At 34.8% G+C, this 23257-nt stretch overlaps 2 protein-coding genes and 1 long non-coding RNA gene across 4 annotated transcripts; 1 reads left to right on the top strand and 2 right to left on the bottom strand.

The window, feature by feature from the left end:
• Positions 1-10403: 10403 nt before the first annotated feature.
• LOC111408756 (early nodulin-20-like) lies at positions 10404-11864 on the top strand. Its single transcript, XM_023038517.1, has 3 exons — positions 10404-10689; positions 10792-10907; positions 11234-11864. The coding sequence occupies exons 1-3, from the start codon at positions 10548-10550 to the stop codon at positions 11699-11701; spliced, it is 726 nt and encodes a 241-aa protein (XP_022894285.1). The 5' UTR covers positions 10404-10547; the 3' UTR covers positions 11702-11864.
• Positions 11865-14118: 2254 nt separating this feature from the next.
• On the bottom strand, positions 14119-15776 carry LOC111409370. Its single transcript, XM_023039426.1, has 2 exons — positions 14624-15776; positions 14119-14370 (listed from the first exon to the last, which is right to left on the bottom strand). The coding sequence occupies exons 1-2, from the start codon at positions 15251-15253 to the stop codon at positions 14119-14121; spliced, it is 882 nt and encodes a 293-aa protein (XP_022895194.1). The 5' UTR covers positions 15254-15776.
• A 2027-nt stretch (positions 15777-17803) lies between these two features.
• Positions 17804-22844, bottom strand: LOC111408754. Of its 2 annotated transcripts, XR_002705356.1 has the most exons (3): positions 22624-22844; positions 20628-22129; positions 17804-18066 (listed from the first exon to the last, which is right to left on the bottom strand). It is a non-coding gene; the product is annotated as an uncharacterized LOC111408754 (long non-coding RNA). The 2 variants fall into 2 exon arrangements; XR_002705355.1 differs by lacking the exon at positions 22624-22844 and having other exon boundaries at positions 20628-22615.
• Between the last annotated feature and the right edge of the window lie 413 nt (positions 22845-23257).

Below are 23257 nucleotides of genomic sequence, written 5' to 3'. Positions count from 1 at the left end.
TTGATAGCGATCATATCGAACTCCTAAATATTTAGTTCAAGACTCGTGCAGGACTATCCGTAGAGCTTTTATAATATTTTTTTGGAAAATGAATGTGGTAGGTGCAATTTTCTCCATATTCTAATTACGTGCTTGTTTTACATTTAATATGCAAAATAAGTAAATTGCAATTAGTTTATCCATTTCTTTCCATTGAAAACAAAATCTATTTGATAAGAAATAATTTTTAAAGTGAAGAAAAACTTGTCAAACATACGTCAATTCACTCAACATGACGAAAATACATATAACTTCCAAAATATAACTAATAAACATCCTTGTTGAAACTATTTGTAGGGAATGAGGCTCTATTTGAAACTCATTTTTTGTGAAACTAAGTTTTATAACAGTTATTTTTCGAAAAATGCATGGTAAAAAAATGAGTTTACGTGCAAAATTTTTGTATTGAAAGATTGTATGATTGAAATTGAATTTGAAGAAAAATGAATTTTTAAATAATGAATTTCAAATAGGAACTAAGATTCTCTATCCAAAAATACTTACATGTCTATAATCTATAAATTTAAAAAACGTAACACTTTATTTGCACTTTCTCAACATAAACGACTATCATATTCAAGCAACACTATAACGTCACACATTTTTACAAAGTACTTAACATAATAACAATTCTTCGTCACTAAAAAGAAGTTACTAGGGAAATAGACAAGACAGAAGCTTGCTTAATATTAAGGCTAAACAATGAAATTGTTAAACTGTAAAACCAAATTGAAACCGCTTTTTTGAAACCTTTACTTTGGGCTCACGTGGATTCATCAACGTTTTGATTTTGAACCGAACCAAACCACTTCGATATAACCCAATTAAACCTAACACTTAAATAGACATTATTCATCCCAATTAATTAATTAAATCATACCTAAATGCCAATAAGTCGTCACAACTATTAATGCAAAACCTTCAAATTGGATGAAGTGTTAACAACTGCTAAAGAACCATATTCATCGATCATTACAATTGAGTAGACATTAAATCTAGATTTCTGCTAATTATTTTCTCGAATTTCAGCTAAATTTTCACGTCAATTTATCCACATTTTCCTTTTTTTCATAATTGTTTACTATATTTTATTGTAGTTGTGTTGTTTACTATAGTGATTCGTCAATATTTGAATGAAATAGAAGTATTTGATAATTCACAAAATGTTATAGAAGATTTAATCGTATTTGATCTTTATATTCATTTTCTTTTACTAGTTGTTTTATATCATTTAACTATAATCAATGAATTTACGTACTATATTCTTATCTTTATGGACAAAAAGAATCATGAGTTACAATTGCAGATATTGTATCAATTAATATTGTCTAAAGGTTAAAATGTTTCTACTATCTTGTTTCATTATAATAATTAGTAATTACAATTATACAACTTTAGTTTGTAATATAATTTTATAGACTAATATTAGCAATTTCACTTATTTGATATATATATATATATATATATTTATTATTATTATTTTTTTTTGCTAAACAATGATTTTAAATCTATCCAAACCGAAAAAAAAATTGGTTTGGTTTAAAAATTAAATGGTTTGGTTTGATTTGAAAAAATTCCAAACCGCTTTAAATGGTTTGATTTGAAAATTTGTCACAATTTGTCGAAATCAAATCTTGTTCACCCTTACTTAATATTAAACCCAAAATTATTTGTGCCAATTATCACTAAACTTATGTCTATATATTCAATTGCTCACTAAAGTTTAAGATGTGAGTTTTGGTCACTAAACTTTATAAAAGTTAGGCGTTACTTACTGGTATAACACCCATTTAAAACTCTTAACGGAATTGGTGACATGGCTACTGGAATACACACGTGACACCTCATCATGTCATTAAACTTTAAAATGGTCAACATTTGGACACTAAACTTTGGAGAACATATTCGATTGCTCACTAAACTTTGAAAAACGTCTTTTTATTACTCACTAAACTTGAATATATTCGAATTCTAGCCATTGAACTTTGAGATGATCGAATTTTGACTATTAAACTTTGAAAAATGTATTCATTGATCACTGAACTTTTAGGTGGTCGAATTTTGACCACTAAACTTTGAGATGGTCGAATTTGATCGCTACACTTTGAAAAATATCTTTTATTCCTCACAATAAATTTGGATTTAATTAAAACTCATTGTAAAAATTTGGATTAAAATTTGAATTTAATTTAATTCTAACAACAAATTTAACCCATGTTTGGTAGAAATTAAATTTAAATTTTTATGAAACTCGAAGCCAACAATTAATTTTAACCATATATTTCATGGATCCATAGTTTTTTCACCACATATTTTATCAACTTCTATCAAAATCTGCTAAAAATCTTGTTTTAATCCGAACCAAATAAGGGATTATTGTTTGTTTTGTTGTAAACTTCAGATATTAGAATTTAGATTTAATTAAATTTTAATAATAAATTATTATATATTTTGTTGCAAAATTCAACTATCATGATGGACAATGTTTGTAAAACTGTGTAAATGAAGTGACTACTAATTACAACGAAGTACACAATAAATTTCCTGTTAAAATTAAATTAAATTTAAATTTTACTATTTGAATTTTAAAACAAACACACACAATAGCTAGAATTAAATTAAATTCAAATTTTAATAATGAATTTTAATTAAATTCAAAATTATCGTGAGGGATAGAAGATTTTTTTTAAAGTTTAGTGGTCAAAATTCAATTATCTCAAAGTTTTGTAGCCAAAACTCAACCACCTAAAGGTTCTATGAGTAATAAAAGACGTTTTTCAAAGTTTATTGAGTAATCAAAAATATTTTCCAAAGTTTAGTGGCCATAATTCGACTATCTCAAAGTTTAGTAGGTAAAAAAAGATGTTTTTCCAAGTTTAGTGAACAATTGAAGGCATATTCCAAAATTTAGTGAGCAAAATTCGATCGTTTCAAACTTTAACGGCATGATAAGGCACCACATTTGCATTTCGTCAACTATGTCACTAATTCCATTAGATATTTTAAACGAATGTTATACCAATGAGTAACGTTCAACGTTCTTCAAAGTTTAGTGATCAAAACTCGACATTTTAAACTTCAATAAGCAATTGAATAAATAAATATAAGTTCAATGACAATTGGAACAATTAACTAAACCCCCAACATCTCTAATCCTCGCATGTAACATATATTAGGGAAAATTGCAGCCGAGGTACCAAACCTTTCGTTTATTAGTAGACTTTGCCCAAACTTTAGTTTGTGCCACCAGAGATACCAAACCTTTAAAAAATGTGTGGGGTCAGTTCAAAATGACGGTTTCCGTCTGATTGACCGCCAAAACCGTTAGTTGACCCCTTTAATGATAATTTCAAAAAATTTCCCCAAATAAGTGAAGGGCAACATAGTCATTACAAACATTTCCCTCCTCAACAACAAACACGTCAGTTGCAACTTCCTTCCACTCACCATCCACTATGGAACTTGCGAAAACCCACGAAGAAGACGAAACGGACGTCAAAGAAGACGAACATCCAGTGGACATTGCAGCCCACATTCGAGACTCTCTTCCCCAACCCGTGTATGGTAAGTGTCTTTCCCTATTTTCGGTTTACGGTGTGAAGTTGTATGATTATGAAGTTCCCCTGTTCAATTGTGTTCACGTACTGGGAAATTCAAAAATTTTAAGTGATTTGGTGTATTAGAGTGTAATTCTTGTGTACTATCTTTTCTGTACATGTTCGTCGCTCGAACTAAAAAGGGCTAGGGCTTAACTTCCTTTTTTTCGGTGTTTTTTCAGGGAAAAATTCAAAGTACTTCAGTATACGGCTTCATCATGGTGGAATTTTATTTCAGAAGATGAGAAATTTTGTGTATGAGTATGGAAAAATAAGTTATATAGACTATATCGACCCTGATTTCTTCAATAGATTTTTTTTGGACAATACCGTGAAGATGTTAGGATATTCTGATAGAATAGATATCTATACAAGATGGAGAAGAAAAGAATGAGTGAAGGTTCATTTTGGTTGGTTAAAGATTCAAATTTCATGAATTTAGTGAAGTGGCTTGGTGATAATAGGACAACTGAACTGTATTGCTTGCCTGTAGTTGAGGTTTTGGAGTTGCCTTGGGATGAAACAGAATAGAAGGATGTTCAAGTGTTTGATTGTGAGACTCGTGAGGAGTTGGTGAAGGTTCAAAAGTCTGGTGAAGCATTGAATGAGCAGCAATCATGTTATGCTATTGAGATTTATGACGAATCAGTAGAAGGTGATGACGTGTATGTAGTTGATGAAGTGGATGACATGGAAGCAGATGAAGAAGAAGTTTATGCAGTGCATGGAACAGAGCATGAGTATACAGAGGTTGATTTTATAGGGGCTGAAGTAGACTCATATGAATCAGAAGTGCATGCTGCTAAACCAGAGAAACCACATGATGTTGAATCACAGTTGAGGTCTGAACATGAGTTGCATGACGCTGAACCACAGCAGCAGGCTTAGCAGGAGCTGCATGCTGCTGAACATGATGCCGAAGCAGAGGTGCAGTCTGCTGAAATTGATGTGCATGCTTCTGGACCACAGCAGGAGCTGCATGCTGCTGAACAAGAGGCGTAGGCTACTGAACATGATGCCGAAACAGAGGTGCAGCCTGCTGAAATTGATGTGCATGTTTCTGGACCACAACAGCAGGCTGCTGAACATGAGTTGCATGATGCCGAACCAGAGGTGCAGGCTGCTGAAACTGATGTGGAGTTTGGTGAAGCTCCTGAGCTGGATGATGAATATGAGGAGGGTATTTTGGGAGAGGAATTCACTGACTTGGAGTACGAGCGAGAAGAAAATATTGTTGTGGAGGATAATGATGAAAACACATATTTCAAGTTGAGTGAAGGTTTTGACATTGGTGCAAGTGGTGAGCAGGAAGGTGTAAGGGATGAGCAGGAAGGTGAGGCAGCTGCTGGGGAAGAATCTGAAACAGAATACGAAGACTCCAATGAGCTTAGAAGCTTACCCAGTGATGCAGAGGTTGAGGGCTCATCTGCCAGAAGGAAGAATGTGTGCTAGTTTAATCTTGCAATTGATATGGAAGATCCATAGTTCAAGTTAGGTAATGCATTTGTTTTGTGTAATTCATTTCTGGTTTAATTCATTTAGATGATAATGCATTTTGGTTTAATTCATTTCTGCCAGGGATGAAATTCGACAACATCAAGATTTTAAGAAATGCAGTAGTTCAATACTCAATCAAAAATTTCAGGCAACTGAGATACACTAAAAATATGACACAGTTGAGAGTTCGATGTCAAGATAATTGCCCTTGGGTTCTGTATGCGTACCAACAACCCTACAAGATTCTTAGAATTAACACATTTGTAGATGAGCACACATGTACCATGGTGTGGCAAAATAAAAGGGTTAATTCAGGTTTTCTGGCAAAGAAATACGTGAGAAAATTTAGGTCTGATCCAAACATTCCAATGAGTAGTTTTATGGAGACTGTGAAAGAGGACTGCATGTATGAGATTTCAAAGCATCAGTTCTACAGGACAAGATCAAAATGTGCAGAAGTTATTAATGGGATTGTAGCTGAGCAGTACAAAATTTTATGGGATTATGGTGAGGAATTGAAGAGAACAAATACAGGCAGTACAGTGCAAATCGAAGATTCGGGACATACTTTTAAGAGATTGTACATTTGCATGGGAGCTTGTAAGGAAGGGTTTAAAACTGGGTGCAGGCCAGTTGTTGGGTTGGATGGATGCTTTCTAAAATCTGCAGAAGGTGGACAGTTGTTGGCAGCTGTTGGGATCAATGGTGAGAACTGTATGTTCCCGTTAGCATGGGCAGTTGTGGATGCAGAGAACAAAACAAACTGGCAATGGTATTGTTGGTTCATGACATAGGGATGCACAATCCTCGAGCTTGGACATTCATTTCCGACAAACAAAAGGGTTAGGTGGATTCCATAAGTCAATACTGTGAAGGAGCGGAGCATAGTATTGTGCTAGACATTTTAATAGCAATTTCACCTTGGCACACAAAGGTCTGGCACTTAAGAACCTATTTTGGACTGCAGCAAGGGCAACAACAGTGCCAGAGTAGAAGAGTGCAATGAATGAGTTAAAAGACATAAGTGAAGAGGCTTACAACTGGTTCCTTGAAAAACCTCCTTCCTAGTGGACCAAATCCCATTTTGAAGAGCATTCGAGATGTGATATTCTTTTTAATAATTTGTGTGAGGCATTCAATTCTTCCATTGTTGTTGCCAGAGACAGGGCCATCATCTCCATGCTAGAGAAAATTCGGTATCAGCAAATGATAATGATGAATGCAAAAAGGGAAGCGGCACAGAGGTGGGATCATGCATTTGGGGCTAAGAATTGTAAAAATCATTGAGAAGGCTAAGTCTGAGGCAAGGTACTTGAAGGCAGACTATGCAGACAACCATAAATTTGAGATAAGCAATAGAGACGGTTTGAGGTGGAGCGTTGACTTGACACAACATGCATGTGCTTGCAGAAAATGGCAGCTCACTGGAATACCATGTCCCCATGCAATATCAGGAATGCTTTCAAGGGATATTGGCATATATGAATACGTTGACCCATGGTATAGCAAGGAGACATACCTGAAATGTTACTCCCCAGTGATCCACCCGATGTCAGGGCCTGAACTGTAGCCAGAATTGGGAAAGCATCCTCTCAATCAACATCAGAAGAGAAAACAGGTTGGCAGACCCAAAAAATTGAGGAAGATGTCACAGGCAGAGCCATTTGCAAGCGTTAAGATGGGAAGGACTGGTACGAAGATGACGAGTAAACGTTGTGGAGGGTCTGGACATAACAAAAGAAGCTGTAAGGAGGCACTGCCTGGTGAAGATAGTTCACAGAACATTCTCAACCAACCATACAAGAAGATACACATACCAGATCAGCGAAGGGGAAGAGAAAAACACATTCAACGCAAACCTCCAAGTCACAGACAAAGAAGTCCAAGCATAGAGGATCGCAATCTTGAACATTATATGGTTTCTCTTGTATAGTTACCTTTTTGGGAAAATGCAGTGGTTTTTTGTAAACTGAACTGGAAATATGTGCTTCCAATGCTGTGTATTTTGTATATGTAATTGGAATTTTTGATGAAATTGATCAATGTGATGATAATGTTGGCGTCGAATATCTTGCATTATGTTTCTGCTGTTTGTCGTTGGTTTCTGAAATTGTATTCGTAAGATTTGATGTGCAGGGGATTATGAAATATATGAGAATATTCGAGACTTCCTATGAAAGTATTATCAAACGTTTGGTACCTTTACTACAATGTTTTTAAAGGTTTGGTACTCTGCCTGAAATCATTAGGAAAAGGTTTGGTACTGATTCTGCGAATCGTTATAAAGTTTAGTACTTATGCTGCACCTTCTTCAGATACGTTTGAAGTGTAATCTGCTCTTTTAATTTCGTATTTTACATAGAGGCCAGGAAAATATCGTTAAATTTCAAGTCAAAATGTACAACACAATTTTTCCTTTTTTACATATGCATTTCACAATATCTAGCACATGGCTCCATTTCGAAACCCTAAGCTCAAATTTCTGGAACAAAAAACTAAAATCCTACAATCTGACCCTACATACCTAGGAACAAACCCATTTTGCAAACACTCCACACACAAAGCCGAAGAGCCAGATCTTCCACACATTTGGTCTTATTGCTTGAAAGGTGTCGATTTCAGCTTTCATTTCCCTCCTAGCTCGTAATAGACCAGGAATCAGTTCCTTCGATCTCTCACACATCGGAGGGTCACACCACATAAAGAAGGTGCATCCACCCATATCTTGGCTTCGAGGACCAACGGCGGATCCAGCACCCGGCGAGCCCCCGCGGCCTCCCGTACTGGATCGTCGGAGCTCAATTTTTTTTGCTGTCCAAGTATTTATTTGTTTAGATATATTTCAGTGATTTTCTTTGATTCACACCAAGTCCTTGTTGCTCAGCTGGTTAGGGCACCACAGCGGTGAAGGGGCGTCCGGGGTTCGATTCTCAACTGTTGCAATTCCCTTTTGTAATGATTTTAGTATAATATTTTTCACCATTTTGGAGCAAATAGGCATTAAAACTGGTGCAAGAGGAAGAATCGAACTTGTGATCTCCATTAGAATAATGGACAACTTGACCACTATGGCAGTTATTGGATGTTGACAATGCAAGCAACAAAATTCTATATATTCTTTTATCCCAATGATATACGCCCTCCTTTCTAGAAAAATAAAATTCAACCATGCTGAGATTATTAAAATAGTCACTTTTTTTTTATTAAACTGAAATTATTAGCGGATCGAACCAAGAAAGTAAATAATTGGACAAATTTTCAAATTTCAAATTGTTACTCAATAAACATTATTACAATGGTAGATAACGTATACTCACACTTATAATTCGAACTACGATATAAGCCCTAGTTTGACCCCCTTTAAAACTTATCAATTTAAATTAAATTTTTTTCCTATTTTCAACCACACAATTTTCAATAAAATAATATTACATGTAAATCGAAAATTTTTCATTCTTTTACAACTATCAATTTTTAAATTTTTTTAGAAAAACATTATTTCCCTATTATAAATCCAAATAATGGGAGCCAAACAGGGGCTAAATAATTTCAACTCACGGCATTGGTTATTATTGCGACCGTCGACAGTCAACGGCCGCCCGTGCTCAATTAAAATCTTGGATTCGCCACTGTCGAGGACATGTAAGAAATCTTCTTCCCGGGTTCAAGTTCGTCCACGAGGTCTTTATCTGCACTAGGGAACCACATCTGCATACATTCCCCTCCATGTGCGTGCTGATTTTTTTGACTACATGTGAGAGAGAAGGTAGGTAATATATAGTGATAAAGAAATGGAGGGAAATAAACAGTGAAGTATATAATAGGAGGGAAATGTGTGTAATGACCATGTTGTCCTTCACTTATTTGGGGAAAATTCTTGAAATTATCATTAAAGGGGTCAACTGATGGTTTTGGCGGTCAAACAGACGGAAACCGTCATTTTGGACTGGCCCCACACATTTTTTAAAGGTTTAGTATCTCCGGTGACACAAACTAAAGGTTTGGGCAAAGTCTGCTAATAAACGAAAGATTTGGTACCTCGGCTGCAATTTTTCCATTATATTAATATTAAACTCTTCTTAGTTCCAACTACTGTTACTTATGGGCACTGTCTGTGTCTGGTCTGCAAGAATAGAGATTTTCGAACTCATTTGACACTGTTTCTTTTGTCTTTTAGTTGTTGTCTTGGCATCTATATCTAGTCCCTGAAAATACTTCTATTCTTTTCGTGCAAAACTGGGGCCGCACTTCTTAGGTTGTCACCTTTTGAGGTTGAAGATTTTGACTCGACAATGGTATTTCAGTGTTTTTACTGTTGTCTTCTGCGTTCGGCGTATGAGGTTTGGATTTTCATTTTTGGTGGCATGTCGAATTTCTAGTCTAGATTGCACTTTTTTAAAATTTTTATTGGGTTTTGTTTTGTATAGTTAAAATCTCTATTCGACTTGTAAAATTTTGTTATTGTACTTATTTGTTAAAAATGTACAATAAAAAGTGACATTTAGAAGGAAAAGATCATCAATTTGTTCAATTTGCCCGTAAGTTCAATTGTTAAGGAACTTGATTGGTTGCATAGGATAAGAGGTGACTTGATTAACAATACACGAAGTCCAAATAATAGATGGAAACGAAATAGAAATTTTATGTCGAGACGAGAATAAATAGGCAGCCTGCCTTTTCTTCCTTGCATGAAAGAACCTATCTACGTCCGACTAACTCGAATTTAATTTTTCAACTTCTTGCACCAAAAATAATTGAATAAAGAAACATTAATAGAATGAGAATCTGGCAACATGTACTTAGGGCCCATTTACCAGAAATTCAGAAAAGTCAAAAGTTGTTTCTTAAAACTAAGAAGTTGCTTTGAAAAATATGTGAATAATTTTTTGGAAATTCTTTTTCTGACTTAAAGAATTTTTATAGGACATTAATCTAATATAACCTCCTCAAAAAGCATTTGTACGAAGAACCAAACGGGCCTTGAAAAATAGCAAAAGATTATTAAAATCTCTAAAAGAACGTAAAAAATCACAAAGCAAGCATATTGCACTGCACTCCACAAAAGAAAACCTAAATTAATATTCGTTTTCAGACATATAATCACAGCTCTAATGATTTTAGAATAATAGTACCCATCATCACTAATCACGGCCACCCAAAATTATTCATTCAGTACTCATACTCTCCACCTTTTCATTTTACTCTCTCTTTTCAAGAATCATTTCACAGACAAAATCATTCCACTTTTTACTGTATAATCTTATTCATAACTGCACACTCCCCACCATTTAAAGTAACTCCCCAACACACAAACTCTTCTCAGAATACAGTCCTGTTTTCTACTTCTCCCTACAAATTAAAGGAGTCCCAGAGAAAAATTACTTTGTTTTCACAAAGAAAACAGTATAAAAATTTATGGGTTTTTCCTCAATGTCGATCTTGTTCTACTTCGTTGTGACTATATTGTTTCAGTTTCAACTTTCTGAGTCTGCCACAGTAGACGTGGATGGAGTTTCAGAATGGAGAAATCCTCAAGTTCAAGTTGGGGATGCTGTCAGTAAGTGCTTCTATTATTATCTATTTTTTCTCACAAACTTGATTATCTACGGATAAGTATAAATATGAACCTTCATTTAATCTTGGGTTCTTGTTTTTACAGTTTTCCAGCACAAATATCACTACAATCTCTACATTTTCCAGAGCCAAAATGCCTTCAGTCACTGTGACTTTTCTCAAGCTAGACTTCTCACTAAACCCAACTCCACATCTTACACTGTAAGTAATAAAAGAACTTTACTCGATTTGGGATTTACCTTTTACCATGCTCGTAACATGGTAGCTCATTTCTGCATATTGAATATTGAAATCTGAAATGCTTGTTTGAACTTTAGACGGATAGAATTATTCATTTGAGCTTAACGTGTTCTGATACCAAATTTAGACTTGGATTTCCATTTAAATTTACACTCAAGTCTATGAATATCTATAATTAGCAAAAGTGAATTATTACTTAATCACTAGAATCTTGTATTATAAATGTTATAAACTTATAATTTACGTTTTTGTGTAATATCTTTTCTGATTGTTACTGTAAATTGAAGTGGCACACTTCACGACCTGGTTTCTTCTACTTCTCCTTCAACAATGGTTCTAGCAAAGCATGCTTAGGGGGTCAAAAGCTGGCTGTGAAGGTCATATTATCACTGTCTCCAAATTCTTCCCCTGAATTGCCACCACCAACGGCAGCGCCACCTCTGAGCTCTGGCGGCATTGTGGCATCTTCTCCAGCATTTCCTTGGCCATTTCAGCCACGAGAAAGCGCTTCGCCAAGTCCTGCACCGAGTACTGTAGACCTTCCAGGCGGCGCCACCAGTCCTACAGCGCCGTATAAAGAAGGCATCCCATTTATCAACAGCAATCCAGCTGTGCCTCTGCCCACAGGAGAGGTGGATTCTGCCACCATTCGCCCTTTGCCCACAAATGGGGACAATGCTAGACAGGTCCTGGGATTTTCAATTGTTCTAAAGGCTTTGAGTTTGAGTTGTCCAATTTTGCTGATGACGGTCTAGAGAGGTGCACTTGGTTTATGTATGAAATTTTAGCTTTGAATCTAAAGTCGCTTTAAGGTTGTCCTTGACCCTACTTTGGAATCATTAGATTTAGCTGCTTACCACTTTGTTCTTTACACTTTAGTCTATGCAAAGTAATTGATTACACCCTTTTCCTTTTTCATTTCATTCTTCACCCATTGTGATTAAAGCAATAGCAATAAATTAAGAAACGACAACTTAAAGAGTTGAGACATATCTTACACGGGACTTCAAACTGTTAACATATATGTTCCTATAAATCAACTTTTTCAGGGGGCCTCTCCTCTGTTTTTCCGGGTTCAGATTCTTGAGCCAACTCTTACAGTACAGCAGACTCTTCTTCTTCTTGAATCCCATTTTCATTTTCATTTTATCTGTTTCGGTCGAAATCTATGGTTCTTCATGTTTTTCCTGGAACAAAGTTTGATTATTTTTAGCAATTTTCTCATCCACATTTTTCAAAATTTCAGTGCCTCAACTATGTTCCTTAACTTCCTCAGTGCCAAATTATATTCTATTAACATGCAAATCATCAGAAAGAATTTTGACCTACCAAAATCAAGATATAAGCATCAAAATATGCACAAAATGTGACTTACTGAAATGTAGAAAAAGCATAAATTCGAAAGAGATAAAACGAAGCGAGGTATGTGAATGCTGATCTTCTTAAAATAGAATTAGCTCCCTACATTGGTTCTAACATGATCAAATGAATGTTTGCCTCCCAAGATATTACAATTTTTTCAAAATTAATATAGCACGATGTTAATTTTACCAAGTGAACTAACGCTTAGGTGTATTTTTTCTAGAATGGAAGAAATCGAATACTATATATCGAACATAAAATTCAAAAATAATTTGGAAATTATTTTGATATAATTTGGAGAATGAAATAATTAAAACTCAATTATACGGAAATGATTTCGAGTGAAGAAAATGGATTTAGGTGTACTATTTACATATTTTCCTGCGTCTCTTCCGAATGGTCGCATCTTTTGGTACAAATTAATTTCAATCATACAATTGCACCATTCTAATAGGTTCATGATCTAATGGTCTAGATCGCACCTTATCAAAAGGTCATGACTCTTTATTATGCGTCTTATTCCAATTTACACATTTTAATCTTTATATACCTTAAATTCCAACAACAATGCCACGAATTCCTTTAACCTTCTTTGGCATCGAAATTGTTAACATGTATTCATCTTTATCAGTGAAACGAAATTTACTAAATCAAGAACTGTCTCTGGGCAATTGTAGTTTTGAAAATTTTCAAAACTAATTTGAAAATATAAGTGATATGTCACGAGCTGATCTCAAAACTATGCAACTTATAGCTTTAACTGTAAGTAGGCAGCATAGCATTTAATTTCTGTTTACTAGCTCGACCGGAGGAAGAGGCTCATTCTCACTAGAATGAGGGAGAGGATGAAGCCCTTTTTTGTCTTCAACATTTTTGGTTCTTTGCTAATTTGGTAGAAGAAGGTCGTTTACCAAGTCATTACAACGTGTTATGCAATTTTTAATAAGAATGAAGCAATACACACAATATTGTAACTTCTTGTTCTTCCTTATAATGTCTAGTATCGTACGGTCCACCATAACAAACAACCCAAAAATCATTTATGATAGGAGCCCTTTACTCGTTATCTCTTCAGGTACCATTCGTCTTTCAAATATCAAGTTGATGTTAGCCTTAGTCCCCACCACCTCCACCCCCACTCTGTCCACTGGATTCCAACTCACAAAAGCCTTTTAATAATTAAAGCTCTATGGGGTCACGGCAATTAATTCATTGCGAGTTTATTATCCGTGACAAGATTCAATAATATAATACACAAAAATAATTCTATTTTCTTCTTTAGTAATGTTCAGTATTGCACATTGCCGACTCACCTTATCGAATTAATAACAAAAAATTTGTGGTAGCAGCCGTTGGCTCAGAACATGTTAGCTTGTTAGGCAACATTCATATTTTCAGCAATCAAGCTTGAAGTCAGACCCCACCTCACTCCATAAATCTGCACCAGCTATATCACATTTGTGTGATAGACAAACTTTTGGCAATTAAAGCTCTAGGTGGTTCATTACTCATTCAATCATACTACATGAATATTAAGGTTGACAAAAACTTGACATAATGTCACGTCACATTCTATTGTTGGACAGTTTAAAATAAAAAGTCGACCTTTTTGTTTAATCGTCTACTGCTACATGTATTATGTCAAGCTTTCTATCAAATTCTTCTGGCAAAATAGCTTTATCCTTGCTCGTTACACTTCGCCGGAATTATTGATGTGCAATTACAAGTGCCAGCCATGTTTCTGCTAAGAGTCTTTTAAAGTGACAACTTATTTGTGAACCAAACTACAACAATGTTGTTTTTGTATAGGTTAAAGACATAAAATAAAAGCGTTAAAATGTCTCAAGCCACTCAAATCAGGACGACCAGCACGGCATGCCAGGAAGTCGACCATCCCTATAGAGTCGACCACTGATTTGCATCTTTGTACTGTATTGTGAAGAAGAGTTAGTTTGTCATTGTATAGTGTGCTGCCTTTATTAAAGAAGCAAAACAGACTCGATTCAATCAATGATACATCAGTAATTTCAGAGCTGCAATTTCTACGAGTAAAATTAACCAGCTGTAAGATAAACATAACCGTGAACCAAAATCATTACACATTTCAAATCCAAATTGACTCGAAGATTTGATATGTGATATCATGAACTGCACGAAAGGCCTTTTATTCACGGCCTAAGTTCGAATTGTACTAATCACGACTATTTGTTCGTCCAATGGAATCGAGACAATCTGTCCTGATGCGTACAATCCTACAAAAAACTTCTCTTACTTGGCGCTCCAACGGATCCAATCCATCCTTTAGAGCTCCATACGCTTGCTTTATCCACATTTAGTCCATTGGTGGCTAAAATCTCATTGGCCCGAGGAGCAACCAAGTTATTCCCAATTGCTTGCAACTGCCTAGCAGCAGACCAAGAAGGCGAAACACTCCACGAGAGTGATCTAGCATGGCCTACAGATTTATTCTCCCTCATCACGTTGCGTCCAAATGACTTATTTCTACGCCCCAGAATCGAATTTGATTCTTTCTCATCAAGCATTCCAATAGCCAAATCAATCAAGGCCTTTTTAGCGCGTCGAATTTGGCCTTCCCCAAGGCTCCTCTGATTGTCCAGTGCGCACAAAACAATCTCCAGTTGCACCTGCCATTGCCTAATCTTATCAATCCCATCCCTAGTCGCATTGCAGACATCTAAAGCCTTAACACTCCTTTCAAAAAACTCTGAAATGTATCTAGCCATTGGGTTTCTATTCAAGAAATCCTTGTTCTTGAACACAATTAGTCTAAATTCTTCTTGGCAGCAGAGGTATGCATCCAAAAGCTTGCGAATCCACGCAACTGAGAGCAATTCATCGGAATCTACGGCAGCCAGATCGTTAAACCTTTCAGCCACTTGTTTTTGAAATGATTCCAATTCAATTACTTGGCGAGAAGTATCCATGGAGTCAACCTGATCGTGCCGTCTGTTCAAACTTGAAAATCCAAAGCCTGGGAATGATGCTGCTCAACCTTCTCGACTGGCTGGCATTTCTTAGCTTTAAAGAAAGTTTTCGAGAAAATCTTGGAACTGGGAACAGAAATTCAAACAGAAACAGAAGATAATAAAGACCCAATTGCAGTTAAGAAAGAACAAAACTTTCAAGGTTTTTTCTATTTTCCTTTCTGAAACTAAGAACCCTAGACACATACTGTGATAAACAAGGCAAAAAACCACTTCCAACAAGGTACGAGAATTGCTAGGAATCAAGAAATCTTTCGGCAGAAACTTGCACTACAAGATCAACAAAAAGTTAAAAAAGACTCAAACTTTAACAAGCAAAACCCAGTTTTTGGATTCAAATAAGAGAAAAAGGGATTTAAAGATCAAGAAAAGATATTCGAGAAGAGTGAAAGGGCATGTTTGAAAAAAACTACATAGGAGGGACGGCTTTTATTGGAGGTGATTTGGACCGCGTATCGTGGTTTGTTGGGAAATGGAGAGAATATTCACCGAAGTGAATCACAGATTAATATAGGTTTTTAATGCATAATTTACTCAAAAGTTGAAAGTAGTTTGATTTGAGAATTAACCCAATTTGGTAAATTAACTTATGAATATGACTTTTAATCGATTATATTATTGTTTTGATTTTTATGTTACCACTTCTTTTCCTGTCTAAAAATATATGTTCAAGAGGGCAATTAACGCGAACTCTTGATAATGTGATCATATTAGAATATATGCAACAAAAATTGTGAATCGAAGAAGGCGTTAGTTAGGCATGTTAGACATGTTTTAAAGAAAGTTGTAAAAATATTGTGATTTTTTGCAACATTTTTGTTTCAATAATATAATTAATGGGATACATATGAAAGTTACATGCCTATTTACGGTAAGTTTTGAGAGGTAATCGGTTGTAAATCAAAAGATTGAGAATAAGGGTTTTTTTTCTTTTTTGTTCATATATATAAAAGATTAGGAATATAAAAGGTTGGAAAAGATGGGTTATTATTTTTCTTTAAGGATCCGTTTGATTGTAAAGGTGAAAAAGACAAATAAGTTTCATGAAAATTGGAAAAGAAAAAATCACCAAAATCACAAGAATTTGATTTTCATTGAATTGATAAAAAAATATGTTTTAAGTGTTTGCACCTTAGAATTCGAACTTCAATTCTACTCTAGGATGTGACATTTTTCATGGAATTGGGTGCTATCAAACGGATCTTAATTTTATTTTTACATCCATGTGTGGTTGACCATATGTGAAAATCAGTTGTTTAATTGCTGGCACGAGGCAAGAAATTGCATTCAACAGGTACACACGTGGGGCCAAGAAAAGAGTGGAGGAGGGTGACTCGGTCTTGGTTGGCGCGTAATGGAAAATGAGCGACTCGGTCTTCAAATTTTTGACATGTCATATTTCTTCTAAAGAGAGTCTTGCATTTGAAGAATGAAAAGAACTTTGATCCAGTTAAATAAGAAATGTCTAGAAGCAAATTTTGTCTACTTTCTTCTGAATTCAAGGTGGACATATCTTGAAACATGACTTGTGTTTTTCTAAAAATATACATTTTACTTCAATATTATATTATGTTAAACTATGGAATAACCTATTAAAAAAGTGCTTTCAATTTTTCAGTCATTACCGAACCCTTTTGTGGTTGACATTTCACTTTCAGCCCATGAATAAAATGATTAACAATCTTTTTTCCTTTCATTTTCATGATGGGCTGGCTAACTAAGATAATAATCACCATTTGGCAATTTATTACGTGTAGACTTACAGCATACTTTCTATTTATAAAGAGCATTATATGAATAATAAAAGATATCGATAAATTTAAAGAGTAAGACATTACTTTTTTCAATAAATATTTATTGATTTATCCCATTTTTTATTTAACAGTATATTTTTTTTTATATATCAATGGTCAATCGTTTGAATACAATTTGAATAATTTAAAGAGTAAACTATAGAAATTTGTAACTCATTAAATTCAATCAATATAAACTAAGAGCCTGTTTGGGAGTGATTTTAAGAATTGATTTTTTGACCGTTAGGAAAAAAGTGGGGTCCACCTGTGAAAGAAGAAGTCAAATATGATGGCTGTAATAGTGAAATAACGATCAAAAAATCAATTTTTTGGGTGAAAATATTGGGGCCAAACAGGCTATAAGCAAGTGAATTCAAATTTAAAAAAAGTTAAAAATAGTCTCTTGAAACTTAATTTTAAGTATTAATATTTTAAAATAAAAAGCATCTTATTAGAAAGTCTATTGAAGATGCTCTAACCTAATGTCACCATTTGTGGGACCCCTTTATTACAAAACTTGAGCTCCTATGTTAAAATTGCAAAGCCTAGATTTTCCTGCCTTGCTGGATTTCTTGACCTTTTGACTTTGAAATGTTCAAGGCCACAAAGTAGGTTGAGCATCCCCTGACATTCATTAATGGCAGTGGGCTGGAGAAATTTTGTAACCCCACGTTATCACAAGTCAAACCAATTTGGAGGCATGAAATATTCAACTCGTACGAGAATTAATAGTACCCTGTAGCACTAAGAAAGAAAAAAAAATCTAAATTTCTGTTCATTATTCTATTGCATCACATCCAATACAATGTACAAGAGTTATGACAAGATACATTGTACTATTGCGGTAGTACTTTCCAGTGTACATCTCTTCATGTAGAGGATTGAACATGACAGAAAAAGTGGACCTCTTTGGGCAATGCACCAGGCTTGAGCAAAGAAAGTAACGGCGGATGATAAACCCTGCATTCCCAAATCCCAAACTGCACAGTTAGAGTTTTCAATTAGCACCCTATATTTATTCGGTTGTATTACATTTACATAATAGTTTACATATACAGTTAAACTTCGATAAAATAATGTTCGATAAAGTAATAACCTCGATTATATAATAATTTCTTTCGATCCCGACTTGGGCCAATGGACTAAAATAATAACCTCGCTAAATGCATTAAGTAATAAAAAAATTTGAATCCTTAAGAGCTCAATAAAAATATAAAGTAATAATTACTGGATTTCATTGAGAAAAAAATATATATATAGACCAAAATCTTTCAATCAATCAACAATACCCGTACAATAATCATTCCTTTTGAAAATATACATCTATAATTGATTGTTTTTTCTTCCCACCTAAATCAAAATGAACATCATCCTTAACTTTTTGTAGAGCATACACAACATCCGGAATATTTTGCTCGTGTTGTAGCAAGTAGTTGCTTAAGGTGACTATTGCTTGAAATGCATCTTTTGACGACGCATTTAGGACAACGCTATTATCATCTGGTTCAAGATCATTCTCATCATCATTACTGTTCATTACCGATTGAATAATTTCTTCGTCTGTAGATGATTCGATAACTGCATCATTCTCGCTATGATAGTTCAAAAGATGTTCAACATCCATCACATTTCTATAGTGTAAATTAGAATTGACATTATTTAATCCTTGGATACCTTCATCTAATTCACCAACTTCTGGTTCGAGAACATTGTTTTCTTCTGATCGAATCTTGCAATGCCGAAAACAATTTGTAATTGTTGTTGTCTTCACATCAAAATTCCAAACCATGTTAGCAAAATTAATAGCATTCAAAATATTAATTTTTTCAGGATTTGGTGCTTCAACCTCAAGGCCTTGTAAGATGCTAGAATAAAAACGACGACGATAATGAGTTTTGAATGCTCGAATAATTCCAGCATCACATGGTTGAATCTTAGACGTTGTGTTAGGAGATAAGAAAAATAACTCTACATTTCTCAAGCCTTCAACTACCTTTGGATGAGTTGGGCAATTGTCTAATATTAAGATAACCTTCCTGCCATTCATTCTCTTATCAAACCAACCAACAAAATCTTGAAAAAGTAAGACAGTCATCCAAACTTTCTTATTGGATCGATACTTGCAATTAAGATTGTTCATGTTCACATTTTTAAAGCATCTAGGATTTTCATACTTACCAATAACCCAAAGTGGTACTTTGTCAAATCCATCACCATTGCAACAAACAACAACAGTAATTCTCTCCTTATCTTTTTTGCATCCTTCGAGCTGCTTGGTAGCAAGTGAATGACCAGCTTCCAATCGATAAAATAATCCAGTTTCATCCATATTGTAAATATCTTTCAACTGAAACTGGTCTAATTTTGATCGTATTCCAGGTAAAGCATTTTCAATGTTCTCCATGATAATTGAACCACTTTCACCAAAACGTCAGTAAGATTTGATTCCATATCTTGCCTTGAAATGTTCTAACCATCCACTAGAAGAGCTGAATTCTGGATTAGTTTTACCATATATTTTTTGCAAAAGCTCTTTTGCTTTTCCTTGGATAATTTCTCCAGACATGTTCACTTTATCTTGCCTTTGAAGAAACCACTCATACAAAACTTCCTCTAAATCAGGGTATTTTGCTGATTTGTGCCTTTTAACATCGCTATTTTTCATCTCATTTGACAAATATTCCGACACCCTTTTGAGAGTGTTCGATATTGTTGATTGACTAATAGTCAAATCAAACTTTTGTTGCACCCATGCTTGCATATCTTATTGGCTAATAGTTGGATTCTCTTTCTTATGCTCACATATTGCACTCCTCATTTTATCGGTTAAAGTTGATTTTACTCCTTTCAAATGATGAGAAGACATTGGAGGAGAAACAAAATATTGTATGTGCTTGGAATATGTCTTCCAAACATCTAGCTTTCATAGGTAAAGACTAAACATTTTCATTTGCTATGTACATGAACTTAGTTTTTAGAGACATTACGTTTCACTAAAACTTTTGAGCTTCCCTAGATTCAAATAATACTTTGATTAGTGTTTTTTGATTTTTCTTACCACATACAGTGTACATATTTTATATTGAAAAGCTCTCTCTAAAATAATAAATATTTATTTATCGATAAATGAATAATTTATTCATTTGGCGATAAATAAATAACCTCGCTAAATGAATATTTTTTTCTGGTCCCGAGGGTATTACTTTATCGAGGTTTAACTGTACATTGTGTGATGAGATATATGATTGGATCAAATTTCAACTAAAAAAACAAAATAAATAAACTTCTTTAATTTCATTTTGACACTTCATTTGTATGTAAATCATTATATAATTTCATTATGTACAAGTAGAATTATTCATATTTATTTCATTACAAGAAACAAACTTCAATGACAGACGAGTGAAAATCCAAATATAGCTTGCCAGTAACTAATGACATATAGCTTGCAAACTTCATAACGGATTTATAATTATTATGGCTTCATAAAGTTTCCGAGTGAAAAGAAATAAAAACAATACCTTATAATATTCGGGCAAATTTGAAATTTGAATCTCCTTAAAGAATCACCTCCCACAGAGTACCTGCAAAACAAGTGCATATCAAGCATTCTATGAAATCAAATATAGTCCTCTTTTAGACGAGACCAATATTTTACTGGACACCTCATGATCTTTTAGCTGTGAAACACAGACATGCTGAGTTGGACAACAACATGCGATTGAATTGAGTTGATCAGAGCAAAATGCAAAATTAATCATTATAAAAGACTCAGAATATATTACATCAACAATTTTGAAAAAAAAAATCCTAAATGGGGAAGATTTAATGACAAATACATGAGAATCTCTTGTGATGGCTAACACAGAACTTCCACATCACTAAGTTGGCATAAAAATCAGCAAAGGGTACAACACCACAATCTGTAACATGTCTACATCAACAGCCAAGAATAAAGAACTCGTTAGCAACTCCAACAAAGTTTTGTGGAAAGATGTAACTAAAAAATTTAGCTCAACCAAATTTTTGAAGCAGATATAACCTTAAAGATGTCTACATCATCGAAAATGAATACAAACAGACACAGTACTGAATTTTAAACTTAGATTTTACGCTCAGGTTGAGACTCGGTGATTTGTTTTCAAATGATTACTCGTTAGTCAGACCAACATAATCTGAAGTCAATACAGGGAAATAGAGCATCTTTGCTAGACTAGAAGCACTCCCGTTGCTAAGACATTTTTCCAACTTCCATACGGCCATACTGCACACCTCACAACAGAAAATAGCATATGGAAAAAACAAGAGAAGAAAACTCAAAAAAGAAAAAATAATAATAATGAACTTTAAGAGGCTTGGAGACATACTGCAAGATTTAAAAGGCCCTCAGATCTCATAGCTTATCATTGATTATTGTGCTTTATATCCAATGATTTTCATCAAAGCCAATCCCTCAGAGCTGGATGATGGTGAAAATAATAATAATAATAATAACAACAACAATACACCGACGAGTAGAAGAATGATGACAGTGGCGAGGGCTGTCTTGATGATGAGGGAGGCTTACAGTGAAAACCAAAGGCACAAAACTAACCAATGCATGTTCCATCATAGGGCATTTTGACATGCTATTAAGAAACATAATTTGTTGGAAGTTCGACAAGCCAGGTTCTGAAGAAACCCAAAAGATAAGTATAAAGTTTTAAACAACATTCCAAACCATTAGAAAGCACCTTAAATCAGACAGACAGACAAACAAACTAAAATAAATAAACACATGAGAACTGATCTTGGAGAAAAAAGGGCCAGACGCAGCTGGGAAAAACACCATGTCTCAAAATCGACAAATGCATCTCAACCTTATACAAGAAATGCAACTAATATCAAAGTTTGCAGAACATACATTGGCTAGAGTTGGCAAGAATGTTGATTTAAGCCCTTAGTTTATCCACGAGCAGCTTAAAGCTACTAACATCCCTGGAGCACTTTCAGCACAACCATTCATAGATAGATAGACAAAAGGCTGATAAATAATACCAGATCAATTCCCAAATTGGACATTTCATAATTGCAAAACAAAGATAAATTCTACTTTGGATCCTGGACTGATGGTGCACAAAAGGCCGGCAGCAAATGCCAACCAGCTCAATACAGTGAATTTTCCATCATTGGGTAAATATAATTAGAGCAAAGAAACATGCAGACTCAAATTGAAATGACTCGTGATCATATAAAGCGCAAAGTTTCTGAAAATAAGTCCAGAAATGCACTGAATGAGCATAGCAAACCAGAAGGCAAAGTCAAACTCACGAAATATAATGGAGTTGTTAGAAAAGATTAATGTGTTTTCACTATTTCCTACAAATCTACATATTGATTTAACAAATCATAACTTTATTCGCACATACACATTTACAGAAATACATTGCAATCTTCAGCAAAATAATGTAAGAATATTTATACAATTAGAAAATTTGAACACATACTATATAGAAATCTATATTTATCAAATATTACCAAATTTTCAGATATAGCCCTAAGATCTTATGGCTTTTGACGAATCATGGGCCTCTCAAACTCTGATGGCGATTCATTAGAGGCCTTTTGCACACACCATCAACAAATTTGTGATAGTGAAAAATATTATGGACGCAGGAGAAAGCGGAGGAGGGGTACGAGCCGGTTGCAGTGCAGCCGCGGCGGCAAATTGTTACGACTGGCATGTACACGTATACATACATAGGTTGTGCGCGTGCGAGTAGGACTATGTACGGGCCACGGTTGGGCCGTTGGGTTTTGTTGAACAACAATGGGTGGGCCGGCCCTCTCACCGTAGCTTGTCATTAACGGGTCGGCCTGGAAAGGCCGGCTGCATGAACACCCAGGCTACAAGCGGTTCAGTCCTATTTGGCGCTCCTAGTCGTAGGGATGTCAAATGGGCCAAGCTAGCTCGGCTCAGTCGAGCTGATATTTTCTCGTGTTAGTCGCTTGTTTACTTGTACGGATTGCTTACGAGGAGAAATATAAAATTTCAATTGAATTTAAAAATAAAATTGATGCGAATGGACGAGTAGAACGACAAAATCCTGAAACGAAGAAGCTATTGTTCGACCTACCCAAAGCAAGAACGAGTTAGCTAGTGTGGTTGTCC

This window comes from Olea europaea, chromosome 14 (assembly GCF_002742605.1).
Source record: "Olea europaea var. sylvestris chromosome 14, O_europaea_v1, whole genome shotgun sequence".
NCBI classification, from domain to species: domain Eukaryota; kingdom Viridiplantae; phylum Streptophyta; class Magnoliopsida; order Lamiales; family Oleaceae; genus Olea; species Olea europaea.
Note: the sequence above shows the minus strand (reverse complement) of the source record. Positions and strands in the feature narration are given on the sequence as shown.